This window comes from Grampus griseus (assembly GCF_964374135.1).
Source record: "Grampus griseus genome assembly, chromosome: 15".
NCBI classification, from domain to species: Eukaryota; Metazoa; Chordata; class Mammalia; order Artiodactyla; family Delphinidae; genus Grampus; species Grampus griseus.
In genome coordinates this window covers 58,492,588-58,509,693 of record NC_139009.1, presented here as the reverse complement: position 1 = coordinate 58,509,693, position 17,106 = coordinate 58,492,588, and the positions used below count along the sequence as shown (strand labels likewise).

General features: G+C 37.2%; 1 protein-coding gene across 1 annotated transcript in view; it reads right to left on the bottom strand.

Moving 5' to 3' along the window:
• Positions 1 to 17,106, bottom strand: part of GMCL1 (germ cell-less 1, spermatogenesis associated) — a gene marked incomplete at its 5' end in the record, with an annotated part of 48,267 nt that overhangs the window by 10,269 nt on the left and 20,892 nt on the right. The window contains 3 exons of the mRNA XM_082672624.1: positions 36 to 181; positions 5,387 to 5,462; positions 10,292 to 10,361. Coding sequence (XP_082528750.1) covers positions 36 to 181; positions 5,387 to 5,462; positions 10,292 to 10,361 — 292 coding nt within the window. The remainder of the gene's footprint in view (positions 1 to 35; positions 182 to 5,386; positions 5,463 to 10,291; positions 10,362 to 17,106) is intronic.

Genomic DNA, 17,106 nt, shown 5'->3' with positions numbered 1-17,106 from the left:
GTGAGGAAGAGTGGGGTGGGAAAATCTCATCCTACCTAAATGCTATGCTCCTTCGAGGTTGTAAACTGACAGATCCACTACATGGCTGATTCAGTGTATTGCGTTTGAAAATGATGTATCGATTGGTGTAAGTTACAAGCAGGTCAAAGCCGAAGTTAAAACCTGTCCACCGCCAGCAGTACTAAAATACAAAGGAGAAAGATTTACTTCAGTTTATCATATTAGCAAGTCAAAAATAAAAAGTTCAAACTGTCTTTTCTTTTTCTAATTCATTTCAAGTATTTCTGTCTTATGGGTCCCTACTTTTTGTCAGTGCCTTAAGGCTTAGCACACACAATATATCTGTGATATATATACAAGGTTTACCACATAGACATAGTATATATCAAAGCCAGCAAAAGCAGCCTCTATGATCATTATTCCTTCAGGTACTTTGCTAATATCGTCTCTTCATGATCTGTTTCATCAACTCTCCACATTTTATCATAACTAATATGTTAAACTAATTAGTTTATCATAACTAATATGGCTTAGTTGATAGTTATAAGCTATACCAACTCTAAGTAGGTATAGTTTAGGGGACTAGGAGTCTAGATAGAGGTAGTAAGAATCCGCTAAAATTTTTCCTGCTTTAAAAATACTCTGAAATACCTTAAGTGATACCTTGTGTGATCTCTCTTATATGTAAAATCTAAGAAAAAATATGTACTAAAAAAAAAACAAACCCTAAGCTTACTGATACAGAGAACAGCTTGGTGGGTGCCAGAGGCGAGGGGTGGGGAGCAGGAGAAATGAGTGAACTGTTTTTTTTAGTTTAAATAAATTTTAAAAATACCCTAAAATACCTTAAGTAACTAACCAACAGATACACAACTGAGTTATTTTAAATACCATCATGAGGTTCACAAGTTTGTTTATTCTATCACCTAATAGTTAATGAGAGACTATTAAGTAAAGTGGCATTGTATAATGAAGTAAAGTTAGGACTTCAAGTGTTTGGTTGACCCTCTGAATTACAACATTAAATCAAGAGTTCACTGATATTTATTGAGCACATATTTTGTGCCAGGTACTGCTCTAGCCATTAAAGAAATGGCAGTAAAGAAGTTTCTGCCCTAGTAAATGTATATTTTAATACGTGTGTGTTTGTGTGGAGGAGGAGATGAACAACAAACATGAAATGGGATGGAAGAGGACAGAATAGAATGCCAGGAGGGAGTGACAGGGTAGGGGAGGTGGGCTGGCAGCTGGGGAGCCTGTTGGTTCAGGCAGGTGGTCAGGGAACATCTCTCTAAGGAGGTGCTATGAGACTAGAGTCCTGAGTCAACTAAGGAGTGGACTGGGTAGCTATCTGGGGAAAAGTGACTTAGACAAAGAAAACAAGTACAAAGTTCTGGAGGTAAAAACATGCTTGGCATATCTGAGGAACAGCAAAAAGGCTACGTGGCTAGGGCAATAACCGAGGGGGACGGAGGCTGGAGATTAGTTCAGAGAGTCAGTCAGGGGCCAGAAAACATATGGCCTAGAGTCCACAGTAGGAAAGAGTTTGGATTTCTTCTAATTGTGGTAAGAGGCTAACGGAAAACTTTAGGGAAGGATGTAACATGATCTAACCTGCATTTTAAAAAGATGATTTTGGCTGCTGTGTGGAAAACAGAATGTATAAGAACAAGAGTAAAATCAGGGAGAGCAGTTATGAAGCTACAACAGTCCAGGCAAGAGATAATGGTGGCTTGGACTTGGGTCGTAGTGGTAGATGTGGTAAGAATATATTTGGGGGACTTCCCTGGTGGCACAGAGGTTAAGAATCCACCTGCCAATGCAGGGGACATGGGTTAGATCCCTGGTCCAGGAAGATCCCACATGCTGCAGAGCAACTAAGCCCGAGCGCCATAATTACTGAGCCTGTGCTCCCATGTGCCACAACTACTGGGCCCGTGTGCCACGACTACTGAAGCCCATGCACCTATAGCCTGTGCTCCGCAACTAGAGAAGCTACTGCAATGAGAATCCCATGCACTGCAAGGAAGAGCAGCCCCCGCTCGCCACAACTAGAGAAAGCCCATGCATGGCAACGAAGACTCAATGCAGCCAAAAAAAAAAAAATTATATATATATATATATATATATATTTGGAAGATATATATTCAAAGGAACTTCTTATGGACAACAGATATGGAACAAAAGGAAGAAGAACCTGAAGTGTGGAGCTTATGCAGTGGATGAACAGAAGGGTTATCTATGGGCTGGAGAATACTTGGGAAGGAGGAGTTTGGGAATGAAAATCAAAGAGTTCAGCTGGAACCATTATATTTGAGAGGCTATTAGAATTCTAAGAAAGATGTCAAGTGAGTAGCTGGATACAGGAGTTAGGAGTTGGTGTAAAGTCATGGGACTATAAGAGATCACTTAGGAGTCAGCATAGAGAGTACAGATATGGAAGAAGTCCAAGTACTGAGCCTCCAGTCACACCAACATTTGTTGAGAAAGAGAAGGATCTAGCAAAGACTTAGAGGGAGCAGCCAACGAAGCAGGAGGAAAACCAGCACAGTATGCTGTCCTGGAAGTCAAATGGAGAAAATCTCCGTGGAGTGAGTGAAGAACTCACTTGTTGCCAAGAACTTTCGGAAGACTAAAAACTACTCGACTTGGTAATGTAGGAATCACTGGTGACAATGGCACAGCGTTTCACTTGACTTTACTGGAGTAAATGAATTGGAGTGGATACAGGCAACTTTTTTCAATGAATTTTGCTTAAAAAGGGTGCAGAGAAATGGAGTGGAAGCTAGAGGGGAATGTGAGTCAGGGAATGGTTTAAGATGGGGGATGCTGTAGCATGTTAATATGCTAAATGAGAATGATACAGAAGAGAAAAACTGATGATGCAGGAGAGCGAGGTGATGACTGTAGGAGCAAACTTTTTGAACAAGTGAGAAGGGATGGGGTCCATTATAAGAGGAGGTGGACTAGGATAGAAGCAGACAGTTCATCCATTCTAGTAAAAGGAAAAGCACAGCACACGGCTGCAGATGCAAGGAGACTGGTAGTATTGTTGGTAGGAGGATGCACAGATTCTCTTCCTACTGCTTTTATTTTCTGAATAAAGAAAGAAGCAAGGCCAATGGAAAGAATAAGGGTGGTAGCATTGCCCTTTTGAGAAGGTATGAGAGTTACTCCAGGAGTAGGAGGATAAATTCACTAGGGAAATGTAGGAGGATCACCATTTAGCACTAAAAACCTGCTTGAAGTTTACAGTTACAACATTCAAGTGAAACCTGCTGGGGTTTGTATGGTGTTTTTCTTTAGTCACATTCATTTGTATGGAAGCAGGCATGGAATGCATGGAAAGGTGGGATTTAACAAGAACTGGGGTTTAGCCTGGTGAATTTGACTGAGTGAAAAAGGGAAAAAGGAAGTTAAGAGTATAAGCCAGGGACCAATTTTTTTTCCACCTTGTATATTGTTTTTAATTAATTGTTACCTACAAAAGTTCCCTGCCTTAATTTTGCTCAATAACTTTTTAAAAATAAATTTATGTATTTATTTATTTATTTTATGGCTGCAATGGGTCTTCGTTGCTGCGCACCAGCTTTCTCTAGTTGTGGCAAGCAGGGACTACTCTTCGCTGCAGTGCACGGGCTTCTCACTGCGGTGGCTTCTCTTGTTGCGGAGCACGGGCTCTAGGTGCACGGGCTTCAGTAGTTGTGGCATGTGCCGGCTCAGTAGTTGTGGTTCGCAGGCTCTAGAGCACAGGCTCAGTAGTTGTGGTGCACGGGCTTAGTTGCACTGTGGTGTGTGGGATCTTCCCGGACCAGGGCTCGAACCCATGTCCCCTGCATTGGTAGGTGGATTCTTAACCACTGTGCCATCAGGAAAGCCCTGGTCAGTAACTTTTTAAAGTTAATTTTTATTGGAGTATAGTTGCTTTACAGTGTTGTGTTGGTTTCTACTGCACAGCAAAGTGAGTCAGCTATACATATATACATATATCCCCTCTTTTTTGGATTTCCCTCCCATTTAGGTCAGCACAGAGCATTCAGTAGAGTTCCCTGAGCTATACAGTAGGTTCTCATTAGTTATCTATTTTATACATAGTGTCAATAGTGTATATATGTCAATCCCAATCTCCCAATTCATCCCACCCCAGCCAGGGACCAATTTTAAGATGGAACATAAAATATAAGTCAAGTAAAGAAAGAAGTAGGGGATGTGGTGAGAGGGTAATGGGGAAAAGATAGTAAGAACAATGTATTGTACACTCTAGTGGGGTTAAAAAGTTGTTGGGAGTCCAGGTACTAGAGGGAGAGTGCTAGAAAGATAACACGAGGTGGAGTCTGCAAGTGGTATGCTTAAAATGGAAATTTTGAAGAGGGTACATGAATTAGTGATACAAAAATTGAGGATATGCTTATAAGACATTGGTTCCTGAGGTAGGGTAGAGCACAAGATCACGGAGGGAAGGAAGGTCAGGGAACAGATGCTAAAATCACCAAGACTGATAAGAAGAGTAGGGAGAAAGAAAGCCAGCAAGCCGAGCGAATGATGGCCACAGTCAGAGTAGTGAGTGGTGCAGAAGTATGCACTTCAAAGGAGCTGTGATTCAATGACGATGAGGGTGGAACAAGGTCTGGAAGCGACAATAAGGAGGACTAAGGAATAAATAAGATGCTATTCCTCTTTCATACTCTGAAATTATGAATGCAAACATAAAATAATGAAACTTTCAAAATTAAAGTTAAAATTAGGGAAAATCTGGGAGAAAAATAACCAAATGGTTATCTAAATTAGGCTGAACTGTTTTCAAAGATGAAAATTACAATTAGGGTAGAGTTTTTAAAAAAATGTAGTTCATGTCTCTTTAGTGGCTGTAAAATCAATTTAATGAGTCACAATCAGCTTTTTAAAAAAAATTAAGTAGAAATACATCTATAGGACAAAGTAGCTGTAAGCACTGTTTTGTAATACTTTTGTTTCACTTATATGCATTTGTACTGGGTGTTAATGAAATACATAATTTTTAATGTGGGTAGCAATTAAAGCGTTTGAATGTTTTTGATCTAGGGTAACTGTAAAATAGAAAGAATTACTTTTAAGACTATGTAACAGCTCCCATTTAACATCTTATTTATCTTTATTTCTGGTTTGCTGAGGGATCTTCTCATATCTCATATCTAGACCCAGAAAGTTCAACAGTCTCAGGGAAGGCTGAATAATCAATCACCACTGAGTATGTAACTCCTTGCCCAGGATATCATGCTACAGAAACTAATCCACAGAAAAGCTCTTCTGAGGTATAATATGTATCACGATTGTTATTGAAAGTATATTTTGCACTAACAGTACAACAATTTGTATAAGACTATTAAGAGTCACAACCCATACTTACTTCACCATCTTTGGCAAGCTTTCTACCACACCTCATGCTATTTCCCTCTAGCTCTTCTTTATTGATTTCTTGAGGCCTAGAAATATATATAAAACATGAAATCTCACAGAAAATCAGCAACTAATATTTGAAAAATAACTGTGAGTTACAACAAGAGAAAAACTTTCTACTAGATTTAAAAATAAAATTTTGTAGTACAGATAAAAATCAAAATGCAATGATTAAATCTAGCCCATTACCTCTGCTAAATAAAAAAAAATTTAAATCTTTAGTGTTTCATTTATTGCCTTGACTTCTAGAATACTTTTACTAGGGCCCAGTGAAACCAGAGAAGAGGGGGAAATAATCTATGAGAAATTCTGCTTACTGAGAAAATAAAACACTTAAAAGTCTAACTACTAAGTAAAATTAAATTAAAATCTATTATTTAAGACGTGACTTGGTATCACCTACCATTTGATATTATTGTTTCGCACACAAGCCATTTTTTAAAGTAGTACAACTATACGAACTCAGTATTTAATAGAAAACAGCTGTAGAATTTTATCAGTTAATCTTTACTTGGCCCTCTTACTTTAAAAACCTTAATCAACTAAGAGAAACACTGTTATTTCAAGATGTAATAATAAAATGACATTATTATTAGCTTAGAATTCCAAATGATAAAATACATTCATTCATATACAGCATTTATTAAGTACCTAGATACCGGGGCCATCTTCATCATCATTATCTAATAAATATATTGAAACAAATACAATACATAAAAAATAATGAAATGGAAATAAAACTAATAAAACATATCCTTGACATCCAAGAGCTCAGTCTAGCAGGGAACTAGACATAAGTAATAAGATAATAACGTGGAGAGAACTGATGTTAACAGCATGAAGAAGGCACAGATTTATTGCCTGGGATTAAGAGTGGGGATAATAACAGAGGAAGTATTATTTGTGCCTGAGAGGGAGTTTGTTGGGGTAGACGTCAGGGGTGAACTCTATGCAGAGGAAGGGCATTCCAGGTAGAAGGACTAGCAAAAAAGGACCGGAGCATGAAAGGGTACTAAATGTATGAAGAACTTAGTGCAGCTGGAGCCTAAAATGAGCATGAGAGGAGATAAAGCGAAAGGCATTTGGGACAGACTGTTAAAGGGCCCCACAGGCTACGTTCACAGGAGTTTCAAATTTTCCTGTAGATAAGAGAGAGTTCCCATGTATTTGTTCTGTTACTTTAAAATTTTTTCTTACGTTTCAAACATATAAAAGTAAATAGGGACTTCCCTGGTGGCACAGTGTTTAAGAATCCACCTGCCAATGCAGGGGACACGGGTTCAAACCCTGGTCCAGGAAGATCCCACAAGCTGTGGAGCAACTAATCCCGTGCACCGTAACTACTGAGCCTGCACTCTAGAGCCCGTGAGCCACAACCACTGAGCCTATGCGCCACAACTACTGAAGCCCACACACCTAAAGCTTGTGCTCCGCAACAAGAGAAGCTACCGCAGTGAGAACCCTGTGCACCGCAAGGAAGAGCAGCCCCCACTCGCCGCAACTAGAGAAAGCCCATGCACGGCAATGAAGACCCAACACAGCCAAAAATAAATAAATTTAAAAAATAATAAATAAATAAAAGCTTTGCTTAAAAAAAAAGTAAATAGTACAATGAGCCAAATTTTCTCACCATATAGGTTCAATACTCCTGTTTTAGTTTTACTCCCATTTCTCCCCACATCCCTCCCAACTAATTATTATTGAGGCTGACCCTCCAGACATCATATCCTTTAATCTGTAAATATATATCACATATAAAGCAATAATCCCTAACTATCATCTAATGTCCCTGGTCTTATTTAAGCAGGGAAGTGAAATTATATTTCTACTTAGGAGGCTAATCCTGTTGGCAATGTGGAAAAGCGTTTGGAAGAGGAGAACCCTGGAGGGAGACTTTACTAGATTATAACCTAGAGTCAATGGAGTACACTGTCTTTCTCACTTTAGCAGCCCTACAGTAGCGAGCAGATACTCAGTATGTGTGGAAGAGAGTGCTTCATTAGGGGCAATACAGTCACATACATAATAAGAATGCAAGAAAGCCACTTATTCTAACTCAGTCTCTTCGGTGAGACTCTATATTAAACTCAAAAAGGATACAGATGAGAAAAGTCTTGAATAATAGAGAACATCCAACACTTAAAAACTGAATATACAAAAGAAGTAGGTAGGATGGTTTATAAAACATTTCATACATTACAAAATGCTTCAAATCTGAATTCCAGTAAATAATTAACTCTCATTTTTTGGAGGGGTCTCCTATTTCAACAATCTTACTGTATTTGTGCAAGATAAGTATGCTATGAATATATTTGGGAAAAGATGGGATATGTTACAAGTAAAGTAGAAACTAAGAACCCTGGATAAAAATCTTGCAATCATTATCTTAAGTTTATAGAACCCTTTCACACACTCACTGTTTAGCTATAAACACAACTAGGCTATTATTTTAGGAAGTTCTTTAGTGTATAAAAATAAATTAAAAGAGATCAGGGCAGAAAAAAATTTAAATGTAAAACCTTTTTATGTACTCACAGGTGGACTGTCTCTTCACGCTGCCTATACCAAGGAGCTAGTATAAAGATCAAACAATAAATGTGGAAGTACTTCACTGAACTGCAAAGCACTACACATTGAAAGAACAGATAATATGCTTTCTCTTAAAATGAAGACAGTACATAAATATTTTCTAGAGGGGTCATATGCTTTTGATGAAGGCACCTGTGTAACCAGATGGGTTAATTCACCTTACGCTCAAGTCTTCAAAAAAACTATTACAGGGGACTTCCCTGGTGGTCCAGTGTCTAAGACTGCACGCTCCCAATGCAGGGGGACCGGGTTCATCCCTGGTCAGGGAACTAGAGCCCGCATGCTGCAACTAAAAGATCCCACGTGCTGCAACTAAAAGATCCCGTGTGCTGCACCTAAAGATCCCACGTGCCGCAACTAAGATCTGGTGCAGTCAAATAAATAAATAAATAAATAAATAAATATTTTTAAAAAAAGAACTTAAAAAAACAAAACAACCCCTATTATATTAGTGAGAATTTGACAATACTGCCACAAATAAGAAAATTGGCTTTACCTATACATATATATGAAGATCATGCTTTATGAAAGCATTATTCCAGGTAATATTTCAATAGCTTAAAAGAATATCATAACACTAAGTGAAACAAAGTATATCAATTATTCAATTTTACTAATATATAGCAAGTGACAATACAAACATTGTTATACTAATTGACCAAAAAGATAAATATTTATAATATTGATAGTTATAGAAATATAAGAATAAAAGCTGATTACATGATCTTTTTCTCTAACAGCTCTTGACTTTAATACTGTTACTGGTTTTTCAACATAATGAATACATTAAAAAATTCATAGCAAAATCCATATACCTGTGGTCAATTAATCGACAACAATGGAGGCAATAATATATTAATACAATGGAGAAAAGACAGTCTCTTCAACAAGTGGTGGTGGGAACGCTGGACAGCTACATGCAAATCAATATGAACACTCCCTCACACTATATACAAAAAAACTTCAAAATACTTTAAATACCTAAGTATAAGACATGACACCATAAAACTCCTAGAAAAGAACATCGGCAAAACATTCTCAGATATAAACTGCAGCAATATTTTCTTAGATTAGTCTCCCAAGGCAAAAGAAATATAAGCAAAAATGAACAAATGGGACCTGACCTAATCACACTTAAAAGCTTTTGCACAGCAAAGGAAACCATAAACAAAATGAAAAGACAACCTAGGGAATGGGAGAAAATATTTGCAAATGATGTGACCTACAAGGGGTTAATATCCAAAATATACGAAGAGCTCATACAACTCAAAAAAACAAACCACCCAATCAAAAAATGGGCAGAAGACCTAAATAGACATTTCTCCAAAGATGACATACAGATGGCCAACAGGCACATGGAAAGATGCTCAACATCAATAATTATTAGAGAAATGCAAATCAAAACTACAATGAGATGTCACCTCACACCAGTCAAAATGGGTATCATCAGAAAGTCTACAAATAATAAATCTGGAGAGGGTGTGGGGAAAAGGGAACCCTCCTACACTGTTGGTGGGAATGTAAATTGGTGCGACTCCCATGGAAAACAGTGTGGAGATTCCTTAAAAAACTAAAATTAGAGCTACCATACCTAGCAATTCCACTCCTTGGCATATATCCTAAAAAGATGAAAACTCTAATTCAAAAAGATACACGCACCACAATGTTCATAGCAGCACTATTTACAAGAGCCAAGACATCGAAGCAGCCCAAGGGCCCATCAACAGATGACTGACTTAGGAAGATGTGGTATATTTATATACAATGGAATATGTATTACTCAGTCATAAAAAAGAATGAAATATTACCACTTGCAGCAACATGGATGGACCTAGAGAATATCATACTAAGTGAAGTAAGTCAAACAGAGAAAGACAATTATAAGATATCACTTATATGTGGAATCTAAAAAAATAATACAAATGAATCTATATAAAAAACAGAAGAACTCACAGACAAAACAAACTTATGGTTACCAAAGGGGAAAGGGAGGGGTGGCAGGATAAATTAGGAGTATGAGATTAACAGATACAAACTACTATACATAAAATAGGTAAGCAACAAGGATTTACTGTATAGCAAAGGGAACTATATTCAGTATCTTACAGTAACCTATAATTGAAAATAATCTGAAAAATATATATTATACAACTGGATCTCTTAGCTGTATACCTGAAACTAACACAATATTGTAAATTAACTATATTTCAGTAAAAAAAAAAAATTTTTCTTTTTAATGAACAATGCTATGATGTACCATACTTACCCCACCTCACTGTCTTGTTCTGCCCGGAGCATAGCAAACCACTGCTGTTTATACACAGAAGATAGCCATTCTAAAATGTAAAAATACATATAAGAATAATAAGAAATATGGAAAAACATAAAGGATTTAAAAATTTTAAGAAGCTGATAAAATTTTTACCATTTTAAAATTCAAGTTTAAAACAGCAATAAGTAAAGCTGGTAATTTGTATTTTATAAATATGCTATAACGATACAGCTTAATGATTTTTAAAGTGGTAAATGTTATCTTCCTTTGCTTTAGGATAGACTCTACTTAGATCACATACATTTAAAACTTTAGTTAAAAGTATATTCTTGTATTTAATAATTTCCTTTTCATAGCTGATACTATTTTTCATTTGTGAGAAACATACCAAAAGTAATATTTTCAGTTTTAACAAAAGCTTTAATAGAAAACTGAATAATGGATTGTTCCTAAATTAAATTATCTAAAAACAATTAATGAGAAATATACCATCTCTAAATTATTAGATGAATTATGCAACTCAAGAAATAATTTTGACACGATTTAGATAACTATTATAATTTAAATTATTGCAAATGGAATATAATAATTATAGATATTCTTCCCTTTAATAATAAGCATATAATTTTTCCACAAAATGACACTGTGGAAGCTGAAATTTTAATTATTTTACATAAAACATGGATTTATTAAAAATATAAGCAGAACTGGCTTAGCACCATATTTATTTTTTGCTCTTATTTATTCCCAACTAAAAGGGTAGTTTTTCTAATTTTTAAGTTAAATGATTTCTCTACCTCTACCGAAAGGCAGGGGAAAAACCCTAGTGCAATTAAAATCTGGGTTTTCACTTCATAATTCTCTACCTAATAAAAGGTATCCAGATGACTTGCACTGATTTATTGGTGTCCTTCCTTAAAATTCTCTATAAATACACTTATGAGTGCTTCTTTCCCTAAAATAATATTGTTGCTATTATACGGAATAACTGCTGAATATCTAGGCCACAAACAATTCATTTTCAGTAGGTAAAGACTAACAGCAAAATTTATGTGACTCTGTATACCTACACACATATTGTTCATCTTATTTGCAAGGTATTTGGATTTTAAAATTCTGTTTTACTGTATTTTATTAAAAAAAAAAAAAGCTGATCCCTTCCCATTAAAATGATTTCTCAACTCACTACAGGTTATGCCTGTAGTTTGAAACTCACTGATCCAGAGATAGAATATGGCTTTTCATGATTCATTTATAAAAATGGAATGAAAGGGTTACACATTCATATTCTCAAATATCATATAAGCTATATCCCATGAAAATGTTTTAAAATTTAGTTTCAACAACTTTGAATAAACTCCTTTAAAACTAAAAGCATTTTTTTTTTTTGGCTGCGCCACCTGGCTTGCGAGATCTTAGTTTCCTGACCAGAGATTGAACCCAGGCCTCGGTAGTGAAAGCGCCGAATCCTAACCGTTGGACTGCCATGGAATTCCCTGAAAGCATTTTTAACAAGTTAAAAATGTGGGTACACATTTTTGTCCGTCCTTTCTTGCCTTAATCTAAAAGGGTAAAAAGTCAAACTAGATATCTTTTTGGTCACAGGTAGTTCATCCAGTAGCAGCAGCCCCAAAATATGTCACTAGAACCACTAGTTCAAATGCAATGTTGACAGTTGATACACAGGGGGAAATCTCTGATAAAATGAGATTGAAAAACATGGGATAAAAATAAGTGAAACAATTTGCCTTATACAGAGTTTTTAATACGATTATATGCAGACATATCTCCCAAAACGCAGATACGCTAGGCAGAGTTTCCCAGAATCCTTTTTGGCAGAGTTAGTGTTCAGTGGAAAGATTCTGAAAAAGTGCCTTCAAGAAACTTCCACTCAGTGAAAACAAATTTAAGCACTTTTAAACTTTATCAGACCAAAATACAAAACAAAAACTCAAAACGGGCACATCAAAGTGGCATTTGACAGTGCTATAAATCAGCAGCTGCAGATCTAATCGACAGCAGTTTTGAATGTAAACACAGTACTTTTCTAATAGAATAAATGAGATAAGTCAGAATGAATTTATTTAGATCATTTCTCTTGTCTTATACAAAGGATATGGGGAAGGGGGTCTCCAAAAGTATACTATTTGAAAATCTAAATGTCTTAGATTTACAAAACTTTAAAACACAAACAGACAGATAAGATACGCCCTGAATTTGCCTAGTTTTATTGTTTAAATCAAAGAAACAGTGTATATTCAGGTATATACACATACAAAAATCTACTCACAACCAGTAAAGCATATAGCAAAAAACAGCCTACAGGTTGAATGTTATATGAAACACGTTAAGTCAGAATTAGATCATGAAGGTGAAGGAAGTCTACATAATAAAAAATTCCTATCTGGATAAAAGAATATTTTGTAGAGAGCATCTATAGGTATATTAGTATAAAATTATGGAGAAGTTCATCTCAAAGATCTTCATGTATAATAACCTAAAAATCTAGTTCCAAAAGATGACAAATTTACTCTACTGAGTACAGTATTTCTCAATAAAACTAATTACATGAATTTATATACCTTTTCATTTTAAGCAACTTATTTTCATAAAATTCATACTGCTTTAACAATTATCATCTCTATTGAATTTACAAAAATATTAAGCATTAAGTTTCCCCATTATTCCCACAACAGTAATTCCTGATATAAAAAGTTACAAGAATACCTATTTTCTTGCCCACAATGCAAAGTAAGGGAATAAATCTATTGCATTACTTTGTTATCAAAAGCCAAAAAATTAAACATACTCAAAAGAATGGTGATTCAAAGTTAAGTTTGAATTCAAAGTTAAGTTTGCTTAAGTTTCTGCAACTGGATATGCAAACTTAAAGAGATTAAACATAGCAGACTTCTTCTAAGTAAGATGGAGCCAAAAGCAATATGGGCTTTAGAATAGGAAAGACTTGGGGTTGCATTTGAGCTCTGCTTCTCACTAGCTGTATGACAGGATAGTAATACTTCATCTATAAAATGGGAACTACCTTGATAATTTCAAAGATTACGTTACATGATAGGTGTTAAATGTATTATCTGGCATATTACCTGGGACACTGAAGAATCTACACATATTTGTTTACTTTTCTTCCTCCCCTTTAAGGTTCTTAGATTAGGAGCTAGAACCTAAACTTATCTGATAGAGTAAATACAGTATTAGGCCATATGTAAGTTAGTATGTTTCAGAAAATGATTTTAGTTCACACAAACTGAGTGCCTACTACCTGTCAAGCACTGTACTATGTACCTGAGAGAAAAAGATGAAAAACATACAGTCCAACCAGGACACAGATATATTCTGTACTACAGTAATCTAGCAAGAGATGACGATGTCTTAACAAGGAAGTGGTAGCAGGCAAAAAAAAGGAGGTGAGTTTGAGAATTATCTAGGGAAAAAATCTATGGGACATAGTGAATGGATGTGGAGGAAGACAGTTTGAGGAGGACAGGATGACTTGCAGGATTCTGCCATTTTCTGTGAGGCTGGGTGTTGTTTTTTTTTTTTCCCCGGTACGCGGGCCTCTCCCGTTGCGGAGCACAGGTTCCGGACGCGCAGGCTCAGCGGCCATGGCTTACGGGCCCAGCCGCTCTACGGCATGCGGGATCCTCCCGGACTGGGGCACGAACCCGTGTCCCCTGTATCGGCAGGCGGACTCTCAACCACTGCGCCACCAGGGAAGCCCGCTGGGTGGGTTTTTAATGTTGATGACTGATAAGCGAATATGGGAAGAAAAAACCAGGGACTAGAGCTGGAGGGGAAAGATATAAGTACGTTTTGTTTTTTTTAAAAAATAATTTATGTATTTACTTATTTATTTATTATTTATTTTTGGCTGTGTTGGGTCTTTGTTGCTGCGAGCGGGCTTTCTCTAGTTGCAGCGAGCGGGGGCTACTCTTCGTTGCCGTGTGTGGGCTTCTCATTGCGGTGGCTTCTCTTGCTGCGAAGCACGGGCTCTATGCACGCAGGCTTCAGTAGTTGTGGCACATGGGCTCCAGAGCTCAGGCTCAGTAGTTGTGGTGCACAGGCTTAGTTGCTCTGCGGCATGCAGGGTTTTCCCGGACCAGGGCTCGATCCCGTGTCTCCTGCATTGGCAGGTGGCTTCTTAACCACTACGTTACCAGGCAGGTCCATAAGTACTGTTTTGAATAGATGAACTGAAGCAATTTACACATGGCTAGTAACAGTTGGATATTCAAGTATGAAACTCAGAGGAGAGGTCAGAACTAGAATCTTTCAGTGAGTCATATGAATGAAGGAAATCACTCTGGGACACTATATAGAATGAAAATATCAATGATGCGCTAAGGGCGCCCTCAGGAAGTTAAGAGGTGGGCAGAGTAAGAGAAGCTTACAAAAGAAAAAGAGAAGCAATGGTCAAAGAGACCGGAAAAGAATCAGGAGAGTACAGTATTTCTAAACTAAGGTAGTACTGTAAGAATTTCAAGAAAAAAACTAACAAACCATGATATAAAATGCTAGAGAAGTTAAAGTAAGACTAACATGAGGCCACTAGATTTTACAAACAGGACAAACCTAACTTTCGCTAGAAAGTTTCAGTGAAATAGCGGGGCCAAAGACAGACTGAAATGGGCTGAGGAATGACTGAAAGGTAAGGAGATAGAGACAGCAACTCTGAAGAAAGTGATTATAAGGACAAGAGCAGTTACCATGAAGCGGACTCAGGGTCAAGACTGGGGGCGGGGGGGGGGGGGGAGGGAGGGATTTGTTTTGTTTTTCAATAAGAGATTTGACCACACTTGTAAGCTGAGGGAGAACAGGAGGGGGTTGAAGATACAGATTATTAAATGACAGTGCAAAATTCCATAATAAACAGGAAGTGATAGGATTATTAACACAGTAGAAGGTTGGCTTGAACAGGGAGGGAGCACCTCAACCTCTGGGACAAGACAGGAAGGACAGGTGAAGAAGCCCAGGAATCTAAACAAATTTTTGCCTGATAACCTTGCAAAAATTTATATAAAATTTATATAAAAATTTAAAGGAGAATTTATATAAAAAAATAGAAGGAGAGTTCCCATACTCCATACTGACAGCAAGGTTATTGGAGAGGAAGCTTGAACAGAGTGGCAGAGGTTTGATATATAATTGCTGAAGCAAATGAAAATGAGGAATGACCAAGTAAAAGTAGTATATAAGGAGTCGCAAGGTACAGGCTTAGCACTGAAATATGAGTTTGCAGTGGCACCAATACAAAAGTTACAGAATGCTCTGGAGCAGTACTCAGCACAGAGTAGAGGGTATAGAAACAAAGAAGGTTTAATTTAGTTTTAGAATTTTGTAAAGTAGAAGGACAAAGAGCTGGAAGCAACTGTGAAAGAGAGTGGTCCAGATGATCTAACATGAAATCCAGGCCTGAAAGGAAGAAAAGGCAGGAGGTTTGAAAGACTGGCAGAAAATGGGGGGCTTAAAACGGATTGGAGGGCTTCCCTGGTAGCGCAGTGGTTAAGAATCCGCCTGCCAGCGCAGGGGACACGGCTTTGAGCCCTGGTCTGGGAAGATCCCACATGCAGCGGAGCAACTAAGCCTGTGCGCCACAACTACTGAGCCTGCACTCTAGAGCCTGCACAACACAACTACTGAAGACCACGCGCCTAGAGCCTGTGCTCTACAAGAGAAGCCACAGCAATGAGAAGCCCAAGCACTGCAACGAAGAGTATCCCCCGCTTACAGCAACTAGAGAAAGCCCGCACACAGCAACAAAGACCCAACTCAGCCAAAAATAAATAAATAAATAAATTTATTTATTTTAAAAAACGGATTGGAAAGCAAACAACAGTGTAAAAGGAATGAGGCTATGAACATGCTAGAAGGGTACAGCTTGCAAACTACTGGATTTCTCATGCTGAGAAATTCTGGGTTACAACAAGGTTCATAGGTGGCAAGTGCTTAACGATCAGCAAAGATAAATGTTACAGGAGTTGAGGTCAAATTACTAGGAGGCTAGGGTACTAAATGGAATGCTAATATGGACACATTATGTTACTGAACAGGTGTAGAGAGGCAGACAGAAATTAAGTGCCCAAGTCTTAGATGAATGTGGAAGAATGCCTAGGGATCAGAAGAGAAAGAATAGAGGGTGAGCTGGATCATATGCAACAATGATTTGGAAAGGGCACTGGGGGGCTGGCCCATTACTATCTGGCCTCCTAACCCTTTATTAGCACGGTGTCTTAAGAGACAGAATGTCCTCTACAGAGGGAAAATAGTCTCTTCTGGGAGAGCTAAATAAATGGAGAGAAGAGATGGAAGACATGAGAAGACATAAGAGAAAGGTCAGGGAGGAATGGCAACAAGAGAGGTCAGAGGTATCAAAGGGAAGGGAAGTATGACAATGAAAGCATGGAATGAAACACACATAATGATCTGACCTAAGGTAAATCTAATTCCATGATATAATGGAATTCAACTGTGCTTGACACAGTTAAATCCTAAAATACAATGCTTCTATACAAAATCCTGATTTAATTTGGAATTAAACATATTTCTATTAAAATTTTAATTTAAATTTAATATTTTCTATTTTAATTTCTATTTGAATTTAATTCTGACCTAAAGATGATCAAAATGTATGCATTAAAATTCCCCAGATTACTGAATGCATAACTTTGAATAATGTTAACACGTGTTTGGCACTATTTCTGAAAAATGAGCAGTCAATTTTAGCTAAGTAATTGAAATTATTTTCATTTACTTCAAATCTAGGATACATTGCTATTGACAGCATTTACCAA